The sequence below is a fragment of the Myotis davidii genome, unplaced genomic scaffold (genome assembly GCF_000327345.1).
Source record: "Myotis davidii unplaced genomic scaffold, ASM32734v1 scaffold100, whole genome shotgun sequence".
Lineage (NCBI taxonomy): Eukaryota > Metazoa > Chordata > Mammalia > Chiroptera > Vespertilionidae > Myotis > Myotis davidii.
This window is the reverse complement of record NW_006292691.1, coordinates 924,063-942,851: the sequence shown is the minus strand read 5'-3', so window position 1 is coordinate 942,851 and position 18,789 is coordinate 924,063. Positions and strand designations below refer to the sequence as shown.

General features: G+C 53.6%; 1 protein-coding gene across 1 annotated transcript in view; it reads left to right on the top strand.

Annotated features, from left to right (window-relative positions):
- The window catches only part of LMF1 (lipase maturation factor 1), a gene marked incomplete at its 5' end in the record, with an annotated part of 107,934 nt that extends 90,035 nt beyond the window's left edge, over positions 1–17,899 (top strand). Inside the window, 5 exons of the mRNA XM_006766207.2 lie at positions 14,664–14,847; positions 15,227–15,380; positions 15,674–15,857; positions 17,091–17,203; positions 17,662–17,899. Coding sequence (XP_006766270.1) covers positions 14,664–14,847; positions 15,227–15,380; positions 15,674–15,857; positions 17,091–17,203; positions 17,662–17,836 — 810 coding nt within the window. The remainder of the gene's footprint in view (positions 1–14,663; positions 14,848–15,226; positions 15,381–15,673; positions 15,858–17,090; positions 17,204–17,661) is intronic.
- Between the last annotated feature and the right edge of the window lie 890 nt (positions 17,900–18,789).

Genomic DNA, 18,789 nt, shown 5'->3' with positions numbered 1-18,789 from the left:
TCCACCGTGGGGCTAGGCAGGCAGCCCAACCGAGCACAGGACGGGCATTCGCCAGGCAACGCTCCTGGTCAGTGCAGACCAAATTCTTGGATCCCAGGCCAGATTCTCCTTCACCTCCCACCACGTCCTGCTTTCTAATCTCTGACTTTGGCTGGAGTCCTGGAGCTGCCTCACACTGGGCCATCCCCATGGCTGTGGGCACAGAGAGCTGCCTCCACCGGCCTGAGTTCCTTGCCCAGATTGGGGTCTTGGGATAGCTGCCCCTGGACTCCTGGTTGCAGGAAGTCTCCTGCAAGTATGCATGTGTCCTCTGCACGGCCGTGCAAGCTGAGAGCCCGTCAGGGAGTTCCAGAAGCCCATCCCTCCCTCCTCCGGGTCGTGTTGTGTCATCCTAGAACATCTGCTGCGACGTCTCCTGGGCCTGAGATTCCAGTGCTCACCACTCATCTTCCTGCCCACGGTCCCGCTCCAGCCGCCCCAGCACAGGCCTTGGTCCACTGCCCCTTTCAGGTCTCCTGCAGGCTGCATGGTGCACTGAGGGTGCAATTAAGGCTCCACCGACCAGTGTAAACACAGATGGACAGTGTGATGGAGTCATTTCCCTCAGAGGAGACGCTGCAGCAAAGCCAAGAAAGATCGCAGACCCCTCCGCACACTGGGGCCACGCACGTGACGCCAGGATCCATTTTTCCTGTTAAAAACATGGCCGTCCAGCTGGATGGGGCAGATAAAGGGGGATGGGCTGGATGGGGACACACGGCCGGTGTGTGCCTGACAAGGGCTCTGAGCACAGCCAAGTGATGTCCCCATGGTTTCTACTGCTTTATTAGAAACAGGGTTTCATCCCCAAAACCGTTGAACCCTAGTTCTCTAGGTCAGGGCCACCCAGCTGCACTCACGTTAGAATAACCGGGGGAGTTTTTTGGAAATATGCTTGTGCGGGGGCCACCCCACCCGGACCCACTAAGACAGGAACCCCAGGAGGCCAGGCACTGCTCAGAGGTCATTAGGGCCATGTGGCCATGCCTTTCGAAGTGCACTCCTGCATTCTCACCCAGAGAAACCTGTCAGTCCTTGAGGGTCCTGTTGTACCAGACCAGTCTGGATCATGGTCATGTGGGCCAGGCACCAGGTGGGGCTGGTGCTCCTGCCACTGTACAGAGAAATTACCCTCCCGGGGCTGGCTCCACACGGCTCCTGCTCCCAGGTCTGCAGCAGAGCTGAAGGCCCCAGCAAAGAGCTGAGGCTGGGCCAACATGGCCTCTTCAGGAGCAGGACTGGTGCCACCATCAAGATAGTGGTGCCAGATGGACAGCAGTGCCACCCAGAACCTCAGGAAGAAGGCTTGACTCCTGGGAGGTGTCTTGGCCTGGCTGTGCTGTGTCCCCGCTGAGTGGCCAGGCTGATGTCTACCACAGCATCAGACGGCCAGGCCGGAAGCACCAGGGCTGCAGGGACATGGGCCGCTCTCTGGTGCTTATGTGGGGCTGTGGGGTAGCTGGTTGTTTTTCCAATTCTTTTTTTCGAAGACTGAAGAAGACCCCACGTGGGTCCCACCCCTGCCTGTGCTGAGCAGCTGGACCCCCTCCCCTGGGAGTCTGTCACTCACTGAGGGCCCTGGTCAGGTCTGCCCTATTGGCCACCACCAAACCCCCTTATTCACATGGGTGGGTGGAATTGTGGAGCGTCAGGGGTAGCCGGGGCTGTCTGCCCCCCAGGAAGACTCGGGTTGCAGCTAGCAGATGACAGGTTCCAAATCAAAGCCAGGAAAAGCCCACTGGAGCCTCTGTAGCATCACCCATCGCAGGAGCCATGCGGCATCTCAGGGCCGCATCCCAGGGCCGCTGTTCATGCCACTGGGGTATGGCCCTCACGTGTCTGGAGTGGACAGCGACCCTAGGGACACCAAGAGTCCCCCTTGGTACTTTTATTATTGACTATATTCCCTATGCTGTAATTCATATCCTCGTGACTATTTTAACTACCAATTTATACTCCTTAATCCCTTCACCTTTTTCACCCAGTCTCCCAGCCCTTCCTCCCATCTAGTAACCATTAGTTTATTTTCTGTATGTTTTTTTTCATTTGTTTTGGGAGTTTTTTTTAGATTCCATATATAGTGAAACCATACAGTGTTTGTCTTTTCAGTCTGCTTCACTTCACTTAGCATAATATCCTCTGAGTCCATCTATGTTGATGTAAATGGTAAGATTTTGTTTTTTTCTATGACCAAGTTATATTCCATTGTATATATGTACCGCATCTTCTTTATCCAGCCGTCTATTAATGGACTGCGTAGGTTGCTTCCGTATCTTGGCTATTGTAAAGTATGTAGCAATGAACATGAGGATTCGTGTATCTTTTCGAATTAGTGTTTTAGATTTCTTTTATACTCAAACTTGGAATGGCTGAGTCATAAGTTGGTTCTATTTTTAATTTATTGAGGAACTTTCATACTGTTTTCCATAGTGGCTGCACCGATTTGTAATCCGACCAACCGTGCACAAGGGTTTCCTTTTCTCCAAATCCTCACCAAAACTTTTTGTTGCGTTGTTGATGATAGCCTTCCTGACAAGTGTGAGGTGATACGTGGTCTTCACATGCATTTCTCTGATGATGAGTGACACTGAGCATCTTCTCATTTGTTTATTGGCCTTCTGTATGTCTGCTTTGGAGAAATGTCTGTTTGGTTCCTCTGCCCATTTTTAATTGGATTTTTGTGGGTTTTTGGTGTTGTGTGGATTCTTTATAAATTTTGGGTATTAACCCCTTGTCAATGTATCATTGGCCAATATCTTCTCCCATTTGGTAGGTTGTGTTTTCGTTTTGTTGATGGTTTCCTTTGCTTTGCAAAACATTTTAGTTTGATGTAGTCTCGTTTATTTATTTTGTTTTATTTCCCTTACCTGAGGAGATATGTCCAAAAAAAAAAAAATTACTAAGAGCAATGTCAAAGAGTTTACTGCCTAAGTTTTCTTCTAGGAGTTTTATGGTTTCAGGTCTTACATTTAAATCTTTAATCCATTTTGAGTTCATTCTTGTACATGGTGTAAGAAGGAGTCTAGTTTTATTTTTTTTGCGTGTCTGACCAGTTTCCAACACCATTATTGAAGAGACTGTCTTTACCCCATTGTATATTCTTACATCCTTTGTCATAGATTACTTAACCATATAAGCGTGGCTTTATTTCTGGGCTCTCTATTCTGTTCCATTGATCTATGTGTCTTTTTTATGCCAATACCACATGGTTTGATTACTATAGCCTTGTAGTATAACAGGTAACATTATGCCTTCAACTTTGTTCTTCTTTCTCGAGATTTTTGTGGCTCCTCGGGGTCTTTTGTAGCTCCATATAAATTTTGGGATTATTTGTTCTAGTTCTGTGAAAAATGACATTGGTATCTTAATGGGGATTGTACTGAATATAGATTGCTTTAGGTAGTATGGAAATTACAATGACAGTTTTACTTCTTCCTTTCCAATTTGGATACCTGTTATTTTTTCTTTTTGTGTGATTGCTGTGGCTAGGACTTCCAGTACTATCCTACATAATAAAAGCATAACATGCAAATCGACCAAATGGCAGAATGACCAGTCAGCGGGGGGGCGGGGGGGGCAGGGGGGCGGAGCTGGTCAGCAGGCCAGCCAAGGCGAGTGCTAGTGGGCAGAGGGAGGGGATGGAAATGGGGGTAAGAGGCGCGGTGGCAGAGGGCTGATGGGGGAGTGGGGCCGGCCACTTGCTGGCCGGCGCCATTCCCTGATCAGCCACCTGGTTGCCTCCCACAAAAGGACATCCCACAGAGGGACATAAGCTGTCAGTCGGACATCCCCTGAAGGCTCCCAGACTGCAAGAGGGCACAGGCCAGGCTGAGGGACCCCCACCTCCCCAGTGCACAAATTTTCATGCACCGGGCCTCTAGTGTTGAATAAGAGTGGTGAAAGTGGATATTCCTGTCTGGTTCCTGATCTTAAGGGAAATGCGTTTAGTTCTTCCCCATTGAGTATGATGTTAGCTGTGGGTTTATCAGATATGGTATGATCCCTCTTTGTCACTTTGCTGAGAGTTTTTATCATAAATGGATGCTAAATTTTGTCAAATGCTTTTTCTGCATCTATTGATATGATCATATGATTTTTATCCTTTATTTTGGTTATGGTGTATCACATTAATTGATTTGTGGATATTGAACCAACCTGAACCCCAGGAATAAATCCCATTTGATCATGGTATATGATCTTTTTAATGTATTGCTGAATTTAGTTTGCTTATATTTTGTTGAAGATTTTTGCAGCTGTGTTAATCAGGGGTACTTGCCTATAATTTTAGTTTTTTGTAATGTTTTTGTCTGCTTTTGAAATCATGGTAATGCTAGCCTCATAAAATGAGCTTGGAAGCCTTCCCTCCTCTTGAATTTTTTGGAATAGTTTGAGAAGGATAGGTGTTAGTTTTTTGAATATTTGGTAAAATTCACTTGTGAAACCATTCAGCCCAGGACTTTTGTTGGGAGTTTTTTAATTATTGACTCAATTTCATTAGTAGTTATTAGTTTATCCAGATTTTCTTTCTTCTTGGAAGATTGTATGTTTCTAGGAATTTATTTATTTCTTCCAGATTGTCCAGTTTGTTGACATATAATTGTCTGTAGTGTTTTCTTATAATCCTTCGTATTTCTGTGGTGTCAGTTGTTTCTTCTCATCTTTCATTTCTGATTTTATTTATTTGGGTCCTCTTTTTTTCTTGAGTCTTGTTAAAGGTTTATCAATTTTGTTTATCTTTTCAAAGAACCAGCTCTTGGTTTCATTAAACTTTTGTAATTTTTTAAGACTCTATTTCATTTATTTCTGCCCTGATCTTTATTATTTCCTTCCTTCTACTCACGTTGGGCTTTGTTCTTTTTCTAGTTCCTTTAGGTGTGGGTTAGATTGTTAGATGTTTCTTGTTTCTTGAGATAGGCCTGCAATGCTATGACGTTCCTGTTTTCACTGTGTCCCATACATTTGGGATCATTGTGTTTTCATTTTCTTTTTTTAATATGTTTTTTATTTGGTTTGGTTTTTATAGAGAGATGAGGGGAGAAGGATGTAGAGATAGAAACATCAATAAGAGAAGAACATCATAGATGGGCTGCCTCCTGCACGCCCCCTACTGGGGATCAGGCCCACAACCCAGGCATGTGCCCTGACCAGGAATCAAATAGGTGACTTTGTAGTTCCTCAGTTGATGCTCAACCACTGAGCCACACTGGTTTGGCTGTGTTTTTATTTTCATTTGTCTCAAGCCATCTTTTTCTTTCTTAACCTCATTGTTAACCCATTCATTGTTTAGTAGCATGTATTTTAGCCTCCATGTGTTTGCATGTTTTCAGTTTTCTTGTCATTGATTTCTAGTTTCAGACCATTGTGGTCGAAGAAGATGCTTGATATGATTTCAGTTTTTTTAAATTTATTGAAACTTGTTTTGTGGACTAACATGTGGTCTGTCCTGAAAAATGTTCCATGTGTGCTCGAAAAGAATGTATGTTCTGCTGCTTTGGGGTGAAATGCTCTAAAATATCAATTAAATCCATCTGGTCTAATGTGTCGTTTAAGGCCACTGTTTCCTTGCTGATTGTCAGTCTGGATGATCTATCCATTGATGTCAATGGAGTGTTAAAGTCCCCTACTATCCCTGTATTACTGTTGCCCCCTCCCTTTATGTTCATCAACATTTGCTTTATGTATTTAGATGCTCCTATTTTGGGTGCATAAATGTTTATAAGGGTTATAGCCTCTTGCTGGATTGATCCCTTTATCATTATGCAATATCATTCTTTGTCTCTAATTATACCCTTTGTTTTAAAATCTCCTTTGTCTGTTAGAAGTATTGCTATCCCAGCTTTTTTGTTGTTGTTGTTTCCATTTGTATGAAATACATGTTTTTACTTTCTGTCTGTGTGTCTTTTAATCTGAAATGGATCTCTTGAAGATGGCATATATATGAATCTTGTTTTCTTATCCATTCAGCCACCCTGTCTGTTGAAAAATAAGCTGACAGCCCTATGAGCACTTCCTTGTAGGTATCTAACTGCTTTTCACTTGCTGCTTTTAAGATTCTCTCTTTGTCTTTAACCTTTGCCATCCTATATAATAAAAGGCTAATATACAAATCGACCAAACAGCGGAACAAGCAGTTGCTATGATGCACACTAACCACCAGGGGGCAGACGCTCAATGCAGGAGCTGCCCCCTAGTGGTCAGTGCCTTCCCATAAGGGGAGTGCCACTCAGCCAGAAGCCAGGCTCAGGGCTGGTGAGTGCAGCAGCAGGAGCCTCTCCCACCTCCGCAGCAGCACTAAGCCATCAGTCGGACATCCCCCGAGGGCTTCTGGACTGCGAAAGGGCACAGGCTGGGCTGAGGGACACCGCCCCCCCCGGGCATGAATTTCGTGCACCGGGCCTCTAGTTTTTATTATAATGTGTCTTGGTGTAGGCCTCTTTGGGTTCATCTTATTTGGGACTCTCTCTGATTTCTTTCTTAACCTCATTGTTAACCCATTCATTGTTTAGTAGCATTGTTTTCAACAACCACAACCATCATACACAAGTCTCTATGCTTCCTGGACTTGCATGTCTATTTTCTTCACCAGGTTAGGGAAGTTTTTCATCACTATTTCTTCAAATAGGTTTTCAATCCCTTGCTCTATCTTTTCTCCTTCTGGTACCTCTATGATGCAAATATTGGTATGTCTAATGTTATCCCAGAGGGCCCTTGAACTATTCTGGTTTTTTTTGTTGTTTTTTTTCTGTTTTGATTGGGTGCAACCAAGGCTGGCTGTCACCCGTGCTGGGCCTGGGCCACTCAGCAAGAGACACATGACACACTGAGTCCAATTACCACCTGCCTAGGGCTTTAAAAATGTCCAAGACAGTTTTTTTGTTTGTTTTTAATATATTTCTATTGATTTCAAATAGGAAGAGGGAGAGAGAGATGGAAACATCAATGATGAGAGAGAATCATTTTTCAGCTGCCTCCTGCATTCCCCACAATGGGGATCGAGCCCACAACCCAGGCATATGCCCTGACAGAGAATCAAACTGTGACCTCCTGGTTCATAGGTCGACACTCAACCACTGAGCCACACTGGCCGGGCAACAGTTTTTAAGAACGTCTGCAGCGTGGGCCGCGGCTGTGGGAGAGAGTCCCGTCACAGAAGTGCACAGGCCATGATCACAGCTACACAGCATCTGTGTGGTTGTTTTTCGCTTGCCAGGATAATCTTTACAACCATTGTTCTCAACAACCATAACCATCATACACAGACTTTTTAAATAAATAATTATGTTCAGGAAAAATTCTAAAGATTTTTTCAGATATTTAGTCTTAATCCACATGTTCACCATTTTCGACACCCTGCTTTCCTCTGTGCAGACCCAGGTCTCCACAGAAATCACCTTCCTGCTGCTGGAAGAATGTTCCATTGTTTTTTAACGTGTCTTCGTGGAGGCTGCTGATGGATGTCTACTTCCACCACCATCTTCTAAGGCTCTTCCCTAGCTGTGATGCTGCAGCCTGATGGCATTGTCTTTCAGTGAAGACCCGTCTGTTATTTTTGCCCAAATACTTGTCCTCTGTCCTGGTTGGTCATGCAACTTCCTCTCTGGCTGCTTCATATCTTTCTCTTTTTCACTGGTTTTCAGCAGTTTGACTTGATGTGCTATGGTGTGAATGTCTTTGTGTTTGTCCTGTTTATGGTTTCCTAGGCTTCTCTGATCTCTGCATTTCTAGTTTTCATCAGATTAGGAGGCTGTGTGGACATGATTTCTTCATTATTGTTTCTGCTGGCCTTCCCTTTCTGGGACACAAACCACATGTTTTAGAACAGAGTGCGTGTTCCCCAGGTCCCTGAGGGGCCGCTCAGCTCTGGTGCACTCTGTGCTGCAGTTGAGAAAGTTCTCACTCAGCCACTAACTTTCTCTTTCTTTGTGTCAGTTTTGTCTGAAGCCTCTCCATTTCATATGTCACCTTTAAAAATCTCGACTTAGCACCAGTCAGGTGGCTCCGTTGGTTGGAGCATCGTCCTGTAACCAGAAAGGTTACAGGTTTGATCCCCAGTCAGGAGTGTACCAGAGGCAACTGATCCACACTTCTCTCTCATATCGATGTGTCATGCTTCTCCCTCTGTGTCTCTCAAAAAGAAAAAAGAAGTCTTGAATTACTTGTTGTTTCTTCTTTATCATGTTCCTGTTTCTCTTAGTTATGACCATGTTTTCTTTTAAAGCCTTTAATTTGTTGATGGTAGCTGTTTTAGCGTTCTCATCTGCCTGCTCCAGATCGTCTCCTGTTTCTGACTCTGCTTCGTGAACCTGTCCTTTTCTCCAGCTGTGGCTCCCACGCTGCTACTGACTACCCACCTGTTAACTGTTGACTGGATACTGGCCATTGTGTTGGGTATTGAATTCTCTCCTGACAAGCAGTTGATTTACTTGCAAATCAGTTTCACCATCTTGACGCTCATCTTCACATCCTCCGAGTGAGTCTAAAACAGCCTTCACTGCAGGCTCAGTCCGCCTGCTCATAGGACGGCACTGGGATCCCTGCCGCACAGCTGGCTTCCCACGAGGCCTCTCCCCGTGGGTTCATCGGAGCTCCACGTCTCCCACACCTGTGTGCCTTGGCACCTGCCAGCCCTTTGGGTAGTGCTCTCTCCCTGGCCCTGTGGCGGCTCCTGTGTGCCTGTGAGCACAGTGGTTGGCAGAGGCTCACGGGGACTCGCTGATTCCTACAGCTCCTTGTTTGCGTGCTGCCTTCTGTGTGGCGAGCTCCAGCCCTCCACCTACCCACCTTCAAGCTCTGCCTTCCCGGCTCCCTCCTGTGTGAGTGCTAAATGCCTCCGCTGGGGCCGCCACAGGTCTGTTTGTTTCCCTTCTCTCTCGAGTCAAGAGTCCTGCAGCGCCGAAGCCACATGTCACACAACAGTTGCTTCATCTGTTTTGTTCAGTATCCAGTTGTTTGTGTTGGCGGCGGAGGTTCCAGTACTACTTCCTCCCTCTTGGCCTGGAGCAGAAATCTCTGGTGGAGTTTTAACCTTGAACACTCTCACCCCTGGAATGTGAAGTCAGAGCCAGGGGGCAGAATAGGATGGCACAGACGTGGGCCCCGCTTCTGGGGGTAAAGGAGGGTGGAGGTGGTGTGCACGGCTGCCGCTTCTCTGTGTGGTTTTGGGACAACCTGAGTCCTTTTCTGACCAGCTGTGCTCCACACGGTGGAAGGAAGTGCACGCCTGGGAGCGTGACCCCGAGTGGTTTCCGGGAAGCAGGCAGGATGGAGGTGCGGGAGAGGGCGCTGGTGCGGGGTGTTTCTGGGACTGTCCTCTCGGTCCTGGTCCCCCCAGTAGTAGGTGTTTAAAGATGGAATGGGGTGGACACAGCCACGTTGTTCAGTTCTCAGCTGGGAGCCAGACTTGGAGGCTGTGTCCTGATTATCCTTCCAAACATTCCCGTTGCTGCCAAGAAGTCCCATGACTGCACAGATGTGCCTGCCCCCGCCCGCCATGCCCATCCGACGTCCACAAGAGGTGAGTGGGCAGCCTGTGCGAGACCCTCTCTGTGCCCTCACCGGGAGCCCGCACGTGGGCAGACCTAGAGCAGAGCGAGGTCCTCCGCCCAGCGCGCCAGCACTGCTCCAGGGCCTTGTTTTCCAGTTTTTAGGCGAGAGGCTTGACCCTTGTTTTCCGTCTTTGCTTTTTTATTCATTTTTTATATTTTCAGTCTAAATGTTTGTATTGTTTTTACTCCGATTCATCCTTGGAAACGAGAAACTGCCAGACCGTGAGGGCCGTGTCGCACTCCTGTGACCCGTCCTGTACCCGAGGCCCGGCTGCTCCTGCATCGGGAACCTCAGTTCTGTCTCTTCACATCATTCTTCTCCTGGAAAGCTGATCACAAAGCCAGCGACTTGGCTGGACGTGTATCATTTCCCTCATCAGTTCTTCCGTTTCTGCTCACATTCAGCGGGATTTCTCAAGTCACCTTTCCAAACCACTGGCTCAGACTTCGGCAGTTCCCACTCAGCTCTGCACCTGTTACAGTTCTTATGTTGTGCTCCTGTTACAGCGGGTGTAGATGAATAACGGCCTTTACTGAGCAGGGTTCTTTCATATTAGTGGTGTTTTGGCCTGGGTTTCTCTGCACGCCTCTCCCTGCACCAGGCCTTCTGGGACCCAGAGGAGCTGTGATTGGCCAGAAGGCTAGACTGTGCGTTGGCGCATGTGCTGAGAGACCAGGCCAGCAGGCCCACAGGTGGGCTCTCTGGGCAGGTCAGCACCCAGTCAGCCACCAGCCCACCCTGCTATCTTGCAGGTCATGGTGGCCCTGTCTGCTGGTGGTCCGAGCATTGATGGAGGGCGTGGGTGGCCCAGACAAGCCCTGAGGGTGGAGGTGGGTGTGGCACGTCCCCCTGAGGACAGGGCGCCACAGGGCAAGAGGGCTCGGCAGGTGGGGAGTGTGAGGACGGGCAGCTGCCCGAATCCATCAGCTTCCTGCAGGGCCTGCTCTGAGGGCAGGTGTGAGGGTGTCCCCCCAGGCCTATACCCTGTCACCCTCCCAGTACAGGACAGTGTCCTGGCTGGGCCAGAGGGGAGCTTCTGGAGCCAGGCCTCCCTGAGGCCTTGGGCACCAAGGGCAGGAGCTGGTTGTCCGCCCTCCATCTCCCTCTTGCAGCATCTCCACTGAGGCCCTGAGGGGCATCCGTGTAGCATTTCTAGTGGAAGGGAAGCCATGCTCTGGGTCTCCTTGGCTTTGGCGGCCATCTCAGCTATGAACTGAGCAGGGAAGGACTATCGCTGCTGTCTCACCACGTGCCCCCAGACCGCAGCCCCTCAGGGTAGTGGCTGTCTTGTCCTGACCCACTGTGCAGTGGGCCTTAGCTACATGCTGAGCCACAGAGAGGGGACTCCAGATGCAGCAGCCCCGCTGCAGTGACAGCGTGAGGCATTTACCAGAAGGTGCAGAGCCACTGGGCAGCTAGCACATGAGCAGCCAAGATGCCAGAGAGGGGAGCTTCTGAGACATCGTCCCCGCAAGTCGCCAGCACAGCTGGGAGAGGTCTGTGGGGATGAAAACTGGAGGTCGGACCCACAGGAGGAGGGCCAGTGAGAGGGATGCTCCCGTCCCATCCTGGGTGAGTTTGGCGCAGACCAACCACAAGGGGAGTGTAAAAGAGGCCTCGCGGGAGTGGCCCCAGGGCCCCGGGCATCCTGCCACAGCACCCAAAGGGCTCAGTCCCCACCCCACACCTTGCCCCATGGTGGAAGAGGGGGCTGGGGCATGGGGCACCTGCACAGTTCCTGCAATAGCCACAGTATCGGCACCCGATGCCCAAGCTGTCGGGAGCCCGTGGCGCTCCACAGACTTGAGGAAGCAGCTCGCCAGCCCAGAGCAGGTACAGGCTAGGGGCCATGTTTCTGGCATGGGGGTTATTAATATAGGCAGAGAAGAAGAAGAAATAATTTTTGGGCTTAGAGCCAGGAAAACTAGTTTTCCAGATTAATGCCAGGAGAGCTGTGAATCCAGTCCCTCGTGTCACACATCATAAAACTCCATCGTGACCCATAAAACTGACAAGACCCATCGAAAGCCTGGCTCCTCCGCAGACCCACATTAGGCCGTCGTCTGTGACCTCGTGTTCCTCCAGGCTGCTGGGATCAGGACCGGCCTTAGTTACCATTCAGAGTAAGGGGCGGGGCATCAGCCGCGATTCGCTCAGCCTTGGAGAAGGGCCAAGGTGACGGGGGCTGGGCCACACAGAGGTGACAGGTCCCTGCTGCCATCCGAGGAGGAGTGCCCTTGGTGCGGGTGGGCAGCCGTCACCCCGCGTCATCATCTCACCTCCTGTGGCTGCTCCCTCTCCGAGTGTTCCTGCAGTGACAGCACCAGACCCGCTGTCTGCTCTCCGGGATTCAGACTCACCTGTCAAGTCACCGGGTGGGGAGGCGGTGGCTGTCTGTTTAGTGACTGCTGGCTTGTTAGGGTCTTGTTTCTTTCGAAATGGGTTCATTGTGTAGGTGTGCGGATATTTACACATTGAACTTCATGACATTCCCTGTTGATTTGTTCTTGTTTCATCTTATCTCAAAGCCCCTTCGGAAGTGTGTCCATCTGGCCGCTCTCCTCACGTGACCCGTGCCCGTGCTCTCATTTGGTTCCGCTCCTGTCTGTCCCTTGTTTCGGGTGTGGGTTGCTGGCCCACTGCGGCTCCTCTAGCTCCAGGCTCTTATTTCCTTTCTGAGGCCGGGCAGCTCATCTCCCTGCAAACACTGTGTGGCCACCATGGACGGTCCACCCCTCCCCTCCAGCACCCGACTCTGCTCCCTCCGTAGCCCGTCATCCTGGACTCCTGACCCGTCCTGGTTGCTCCCACTCCTTGCTACTCCTGGGAGGTGCAGCCACCTTCCTGCTCTTCCTAGGACCTGGGACTCGCACTGTAGGCCTGGCCGTGTTCACCCTCACACTTTCCTCCTGAGCGGTTCCTGGGCCTGAAAGGGAGCTGGCGGGTTGAATCCATACTGAGTCTCCATAGGAGAGAGGCGTTCTGAACTTCACCTCCCACCACACGTGAAAAACCAACTCAAATGGATCAGAGTTCCAGCCTGGCCGGGTGGCTCCCTTGGTTGGCCCGTTCTCGTACACTGAAAGGTTGTGTGTTCGGTTCCTGGTTGGGGCCTGTGCGGGGGGCATCCAGTTGATGTTTCTCTCTCCCTTCCTCTCTCTCTAAAATCAAACATATCCTCAGGTGAGGATTTTTTGTTAATGGATCAGAGCTCCACCTACAAACCTTTTAGAAGATCTTTGTAACCTTGGGGTAGGCAAACATTTCTTAGATGGGACACAAAAGCACTAACTGTAAAGTTTTCTAAAAATTGGTAACTTGGACTTCACAAAAAAAGTAAAACGTCAACCTCTTCCAAAGACACCATAATGAAAATAAAAGGGCAGCCACACCAGCTGGCAGAGAACAGTCACAATATAGCATATCGGACAGAGGACCCCTACAGCCCAGGAATCGGCCAGTTGTTTATTTTTTAAATGGGGAGAAACTTCAACAAGCACTTCACAGAGAACATGTGAAGGCCAGCGAGCACAGGCAGAGACTCCCAAGGCCACTGCCAACAGGAAACAGCAGGTAAGACCAGCCAGCTTCTGTCACAGTCCCAGGCGGAGGGCGGGGCTCAGGCGTCAGACTGCCACACGACCCCAAACTTGCCAACACCTCTGCGTAAATATTCATGTAGACTTGACTCACGGCAGTCAAGACAGGAAGACACCCGCATGTGTCCCTCTGAGGGGTGTGGGATGCCCTCCAGTGAAGACCATTCACACTCCCTACTCCCAACCCCCACAGCAGGGCATACAAAGGTGCTCTCTTCAAGACTGCTCTTGCAGGAGGAACTTCCGGGAGTTCTGGCTGGGAGGCGCTCCAGGATGCGGCCTTGTGACAGCTGGGCGTGGGAAATCCCCGTGCTGTCAGCACCTCATCCATTCATGACCTTAGTTCTTGGGCAGGAGCCTCAGGCTTTTGGGCAGGAGCCTCTGGGTCACTGAGTTAGTGCCATGCCAGGGAGATGGGCTCGCGGGTCCGGGGCACAGAGCAGCCTCACCTCCCTGGTCACCATTTCAGTGGGACTTAGCGGACCTGCCAGTTTCTCCCCAAACATATTTGGACTTCCTGGACCTTGCGTCATCCAGGGTCACCACGGAGCTGGCATCAGATGCAGCTGGGCAGCACGACGCCTCTGGGGAGGAGCAGTGACACCCCCCCCCCCCAGACGGCTGCCCAGCAGACAGCCCAGGCCTGGCCCTTTCCTGTGGCCACTGGGAAAGTACAGGAAGTTGGGCTCCATCTAAGCCATGTCCAAGGGTAGCGCAACACACAGCCCGCTAGGAGCCTGCCACACCCATCCCAGGGTGCCCAGGCCCTGCACACGGTCACCAGGCTGTGGAGGACAAGGCTGCAGATAGGCGAGTGCACCCCCATTTTCCCCAACCCTGATAGGGAGCACAGTGAACCCCACCTACCTCCCACATGACCCAGCCACAGTCCTGACCTCAGAGTCCCTCCCTGGGAAGGAGCACAGGCTGTAGGGCCCTACCCTGAGCCTGTATTGATTAATTATCACTGTGACAACTGCACCAAACTCAAACCACAGCATCAAACAATACAAACGCATGACTGCGCAGTCCTGGAGGTCAGACATCTGGGCGGCCGTGGCTGTGGCCTCAGGTAGAGTCCCAGAGGCTGGCATGGAGGTGTCAGCAGACTGGGCCCTCGCTGGAGGCGCTGGGAAGGGTCTGCCTTCATGGTCGTTTGGGGCATGGTCATCCTCGGGCCAGAGGGCTAGGGAGGCCAGGTGTGCAGCCCGCTGGGGACGAGCAGGGCCAGGACTATGGCCGCCTGCCACGCTGGTCTCTTGGGAAATAGCATAGGCACCCACGTGTGCTTCCGGGAAGAAACTGGAACCCCTCCGCCCCAGCACCTCTGGGTTGCTGGGACTCTGTAAGTTGCTGGGTCCTGGTGGAGTTGGTGGAGCGCAGGCGGCTGGAGGACACAGCCAGGCTGCCACCAGCACAGGCTGGGCAGCAGTCCTCGGTCTCGCTCAGCCGGGGCTGAGGCACCGCTCCGTACCTCAGGTGGTCCTCATCGTCAGTGGGAACCTGAGCTTCCTGAACTGGCTGACCATCGTGCCCAGCATCTCCTGCTTCGATGACGCCACCCTGGGGTTCTTATTTCCCTCCGGGCCTGGCAGCCTCAAGGACCGAGTCCTGAAGACACAGGAGGAGGAAGCCCGGGAGGCCCGGCCCACGCCGACATACGGTGGGTGGACTCCTGGGGACATGGACAGAGGTCTTTATTCCCGACCCAGGATAGCCGGTCCCCAGAGGTGCTGGCCATTCTTACTGAGCGGCTCCAGGCCCTCCCCATCAGGGCAGTTGTCATGACTCAGTTCCACATCAGCCTCAGAAAGTGTCCTTGGCTGGGGGAGATGGGAGCTGTGGGCAGAGGCCCTTCCCAGACTCCCAGGTGGGGGCCAGCAGCACCACCCTCAGCTTCTGTGAGCCCAGAGGGGCCGGACAGAGGCCAGGGTCTGGAGGGCCCACTGACGGGGCAGGGGACAGCCTCAGTCCTCCCTGTGGTTGGGGCCCTGGCCCAAGGGGCAGCGGCTTACCCACTGCCCCTCTCTCCCCGAGCCCAGGCTGCATGGTGCGGCAGGCGGCCAACCTGGCACTGGGTGTCCTGGTCGCCTGGCTCAGCATCCCTGTGGTCCTCAACTTGCTGAGCCCCAAGCAGGTCATGAACAGCTCCTTCAACCCCCTCAGAATCGTCAACACATACGGAGCCTTCGGAAGGTACTGTGCATGCCTGGGGGGCCCGTCTCAGCTGCCTCTCTGGCCTGGGTGTGGTCTCTGCTCTCCATCCACCACATGGTAGACCCCTGGTCAGGGAGGCCCGGCCCTGACCAGCCAGGTGGGCACTCTTGGCCAGGGTGGGGTTGAGGGGTCTGCTCTCCCTCCCCGAGGCCAGACCCCACCTGCTCCTGCTCGGTCCACAGCTCCAGCCCCCCCGGTCTGCTCTGGGTGGAGAGGCAGCCACCACCTGCAATTACACAGCCCCGCCCACCCTGACTCGGTCTCCCCGACAGCATCACCCGGGAGCGAACAGAGGTCATCCTGCAGGGCACGGCCAGCCCCAACGCCAGCGCTCCGGACGCCGTGTGGGAGGACTACGAGTTCAAGTGCAAGCCGGGTGACCTGAGGAGACGGCCGTGCCTCATCTCCCCCTACCACCACCGCCTTGACTGGCTCATGTGGTTCGCAGCCTTCCAGGTAAGGCCCTTGCCTCCCACTCCACCATCTCCCCCAAGTGCCCATGTCCAGTGCTCATTGTGGACTCAGGCTCCGGTCACTCCAGCGTCCCCAAGGCTGTGTGCCCTCCTGTAGAGTCTCAGAGGCTATCATGGAGGTGTCAGCAGGCTGGGCCCTCCATGGGTACACGGGCCCCTACAGGGCAGGTGGGGGGATATCAGACCCCACTGGAAACAGTGTCATAGACCGACCCCTCACTCCCAGCCATGGGTGCCCACACAGCCCCGACTCTGACCAGCCTCACACCACCCACCTGGGCCCTGGAGGACACGGGAGTTTGGGCTGGATTCCTGGTGTGGCGTCAACTATGGAGCAGCTTCATCCACTCCCTACCCAGCCCGAGAGGCAGGGCCCACCTCGCTGTCAGCCCTGAGATCGGGGCCCGGGCCGGAGGCCAGGCAGTAGCACGTATGACACACTCCCGGCTCCCACCCTCCTGGGGCAGGGTCTTCCCCCTGAGCAGCCCGGACCCGGGCAAACATCTGGCTGCACGAGAGTCAGAGGCCAGGCTTCCTTCTGGTCTCTCCCTGAGCTCTGCTGCACACACAGGCTCTGCCTCTGCACAGCGGTGGTCCCCTCAGGCACGGGTCCCCAGGGCCTCTCTCAGATGCCCTCGCACAAGGACCAGGCGCCACAGCCTGCTTCTCGGAGCGCCTTCACCACAAAAGACAAGACAGGCGTTAGCTCAGGCCAGAGAGCCTGGAGGAGCCGCATCTCCTCTGACCCATCTCGCCCAGGTGACAGCCCAGGGCTCCCAGGTGGCAAAGCCCAGAGGTGAGCTGGCCTGGCTGGACCTGTGCCTGCTGCATCCGAGTTACCCAAGCACAGGACGCGGCGGGGGACCCGGCACACTAAGGAACGGTTCACACACTTCTGTCTGACGGATGAGAACAGAAGCTGGCAGCCCCTCTGGGGGGGAACCTAAGCCAAAGCAATGGGGTGTGGGCCCAGGGCAGCCACTGACCACCCTGCAGTGAGACACACCCAGGACAACAGCCTGATGGAATGACTGACCGGCCAGGGCCCTCTGGAGGGTGGGAGGGAGCGGGAGCATGCCCTCTCCTGAGGGTTCTTGGGTGCCACACGCCCCCAGTTCCTGCCCACAACAGGGCTCAGGCTGATGGCTGGTCCTGCGGGCGTCCAGTGCCGACCCAGGGGCAGCGGCCCAAGCACCCCTCCTCTTCTTGCCCCCAGACCTACGAGCAGCACGAGTGGGTCATCCACCTGGCGGGCAGGCTCCTGGCCAACGACGCCGAGGTTCTGTCCCTGCTGGCCCTTAACCCCTTTGCGGACAAGGCTGCCCCCAGGTAAGAATCTCTCCCAGGCGGGACCCCCACCCACAGTGGCTACTGCCTCTCAGCGCTATGCAGTATGTGCTCTGGGGCCAGGCCCCACCCTGGAAATGTGCCAGGTACAAAGACCCGTAGGCCCTCAGGCGACCCCCTTCCCCCAGCACCGCTCACCTGCTGAAAGGACCCCCGCTTCCGGGGGAGGGGGTGGCCTCCTATAGCAAGTCCCAGCCTCCGTCCTGGTGGCTCTGGAAGCTGCCACCAGCACTCAGCCTTCCTAGAAGCTAAACACGGCCCCTGGTCCCGGGCCTGGTTGTGATGGGGGCTCCTCTGGCTCCCTGAGCAGCCTCCCTACCAGGGAGCTCCTGGACAGACACACAGCCCCTCCCGAAGGGCGAACCAGGGCCCCTGAGCCTGGGGCCCCTTGGAGGCTGCCACGCTGGGGGAGCTGCAGGCTGACGCTCCCCTCCCCGCAGGTGGATCAGGGGCGAGCACTACAGGTACAAGTTCAGCCGCCCCGGGGGCCTGCACGCCGCAGATGGCAAGTGGTGGATCCGGAAGAGGATCGGCCCCTACTTCCCTCCACTCAGCCTCCGGAACCTGAAGGGCTACTTTAGGTCACGGGAGTGGCCGTACCCAGCACCGGAATAGAGGGACCCAGGGCCTGTCCACAAAGAAATAAAGTGGGAAGACATCAGCACCCCTGCACCGCCACCTGCACCCAGATGTCCAGGAAAGCAAACCAGGGGGTGGCATTGGGGGGTGCTGGGGTCACGGGTGGCCATCTGTGCTTTCCTCCTCCCTCACAGTGCGTTCCCAGGCACCCTGGTCATCTCCCTGGTCACCAGGCCCCCAGTCATGGGCGTCCAAGGGAGCTGTGGTGGATCCAGGACCACCAGCACCCACTATACAGATCCTCGGTTCCTCCCATTGGCCATCGCCTGGCCAGGTGGCTCCCTCAGGGTCCTAGGCACCTGGGGTGCCGGTCCACCGCCAGGCCCTTACCCCCAGTGGCCAAGCCCCTGTTGTGTCCCTGGTGTGGCCGTGAGGAAGTCCTCACTCCCTGCCTCTCCTCCACCCGCCCCCAGGGTTGGCTCCCACCACATCCAGAAGCCAGGACTCCCAATCCCCCCTCATGCCCACCCTCCTCAGAACCCCCCCAGGCTCCACACACACCCCTCAAGGCTGGTCTGGGCCCTGCCTTCCTCCCCAGTGACCCGCGTCCAGAAGCCCTTTGTCCCCCCACCCCATCCGGTGAGCGAAGCACATCCTCATGCTCCCCAGTGACCGCCTCTCCCCAGCCACACACCATGGCACCTCCTGCTGCTGACCGGGGGGCGGGGGGGTACAGCAGAGCCATCAGCCCCAGCCTGGGTGCTGGGTGCTGGGGCGGCAGGGTCCCCATGGTGCAATTCTGAGGCCCAGTTGTCAGAAGTTAGTGGACTGATTATGTTTTGCTTGGCAATCCAGGGCCCCTTGGCAGTGAGAACTGGGTGCAGCCCAGGATCTTTGCTGCCTGTCGTGAGCTGTGAGTGAACAGGGTAGGGTCCTGCCAGACAAATAAGCTGGCACCCAGTGGTGCCGCCCCAGCCCCGCTCAGCCAG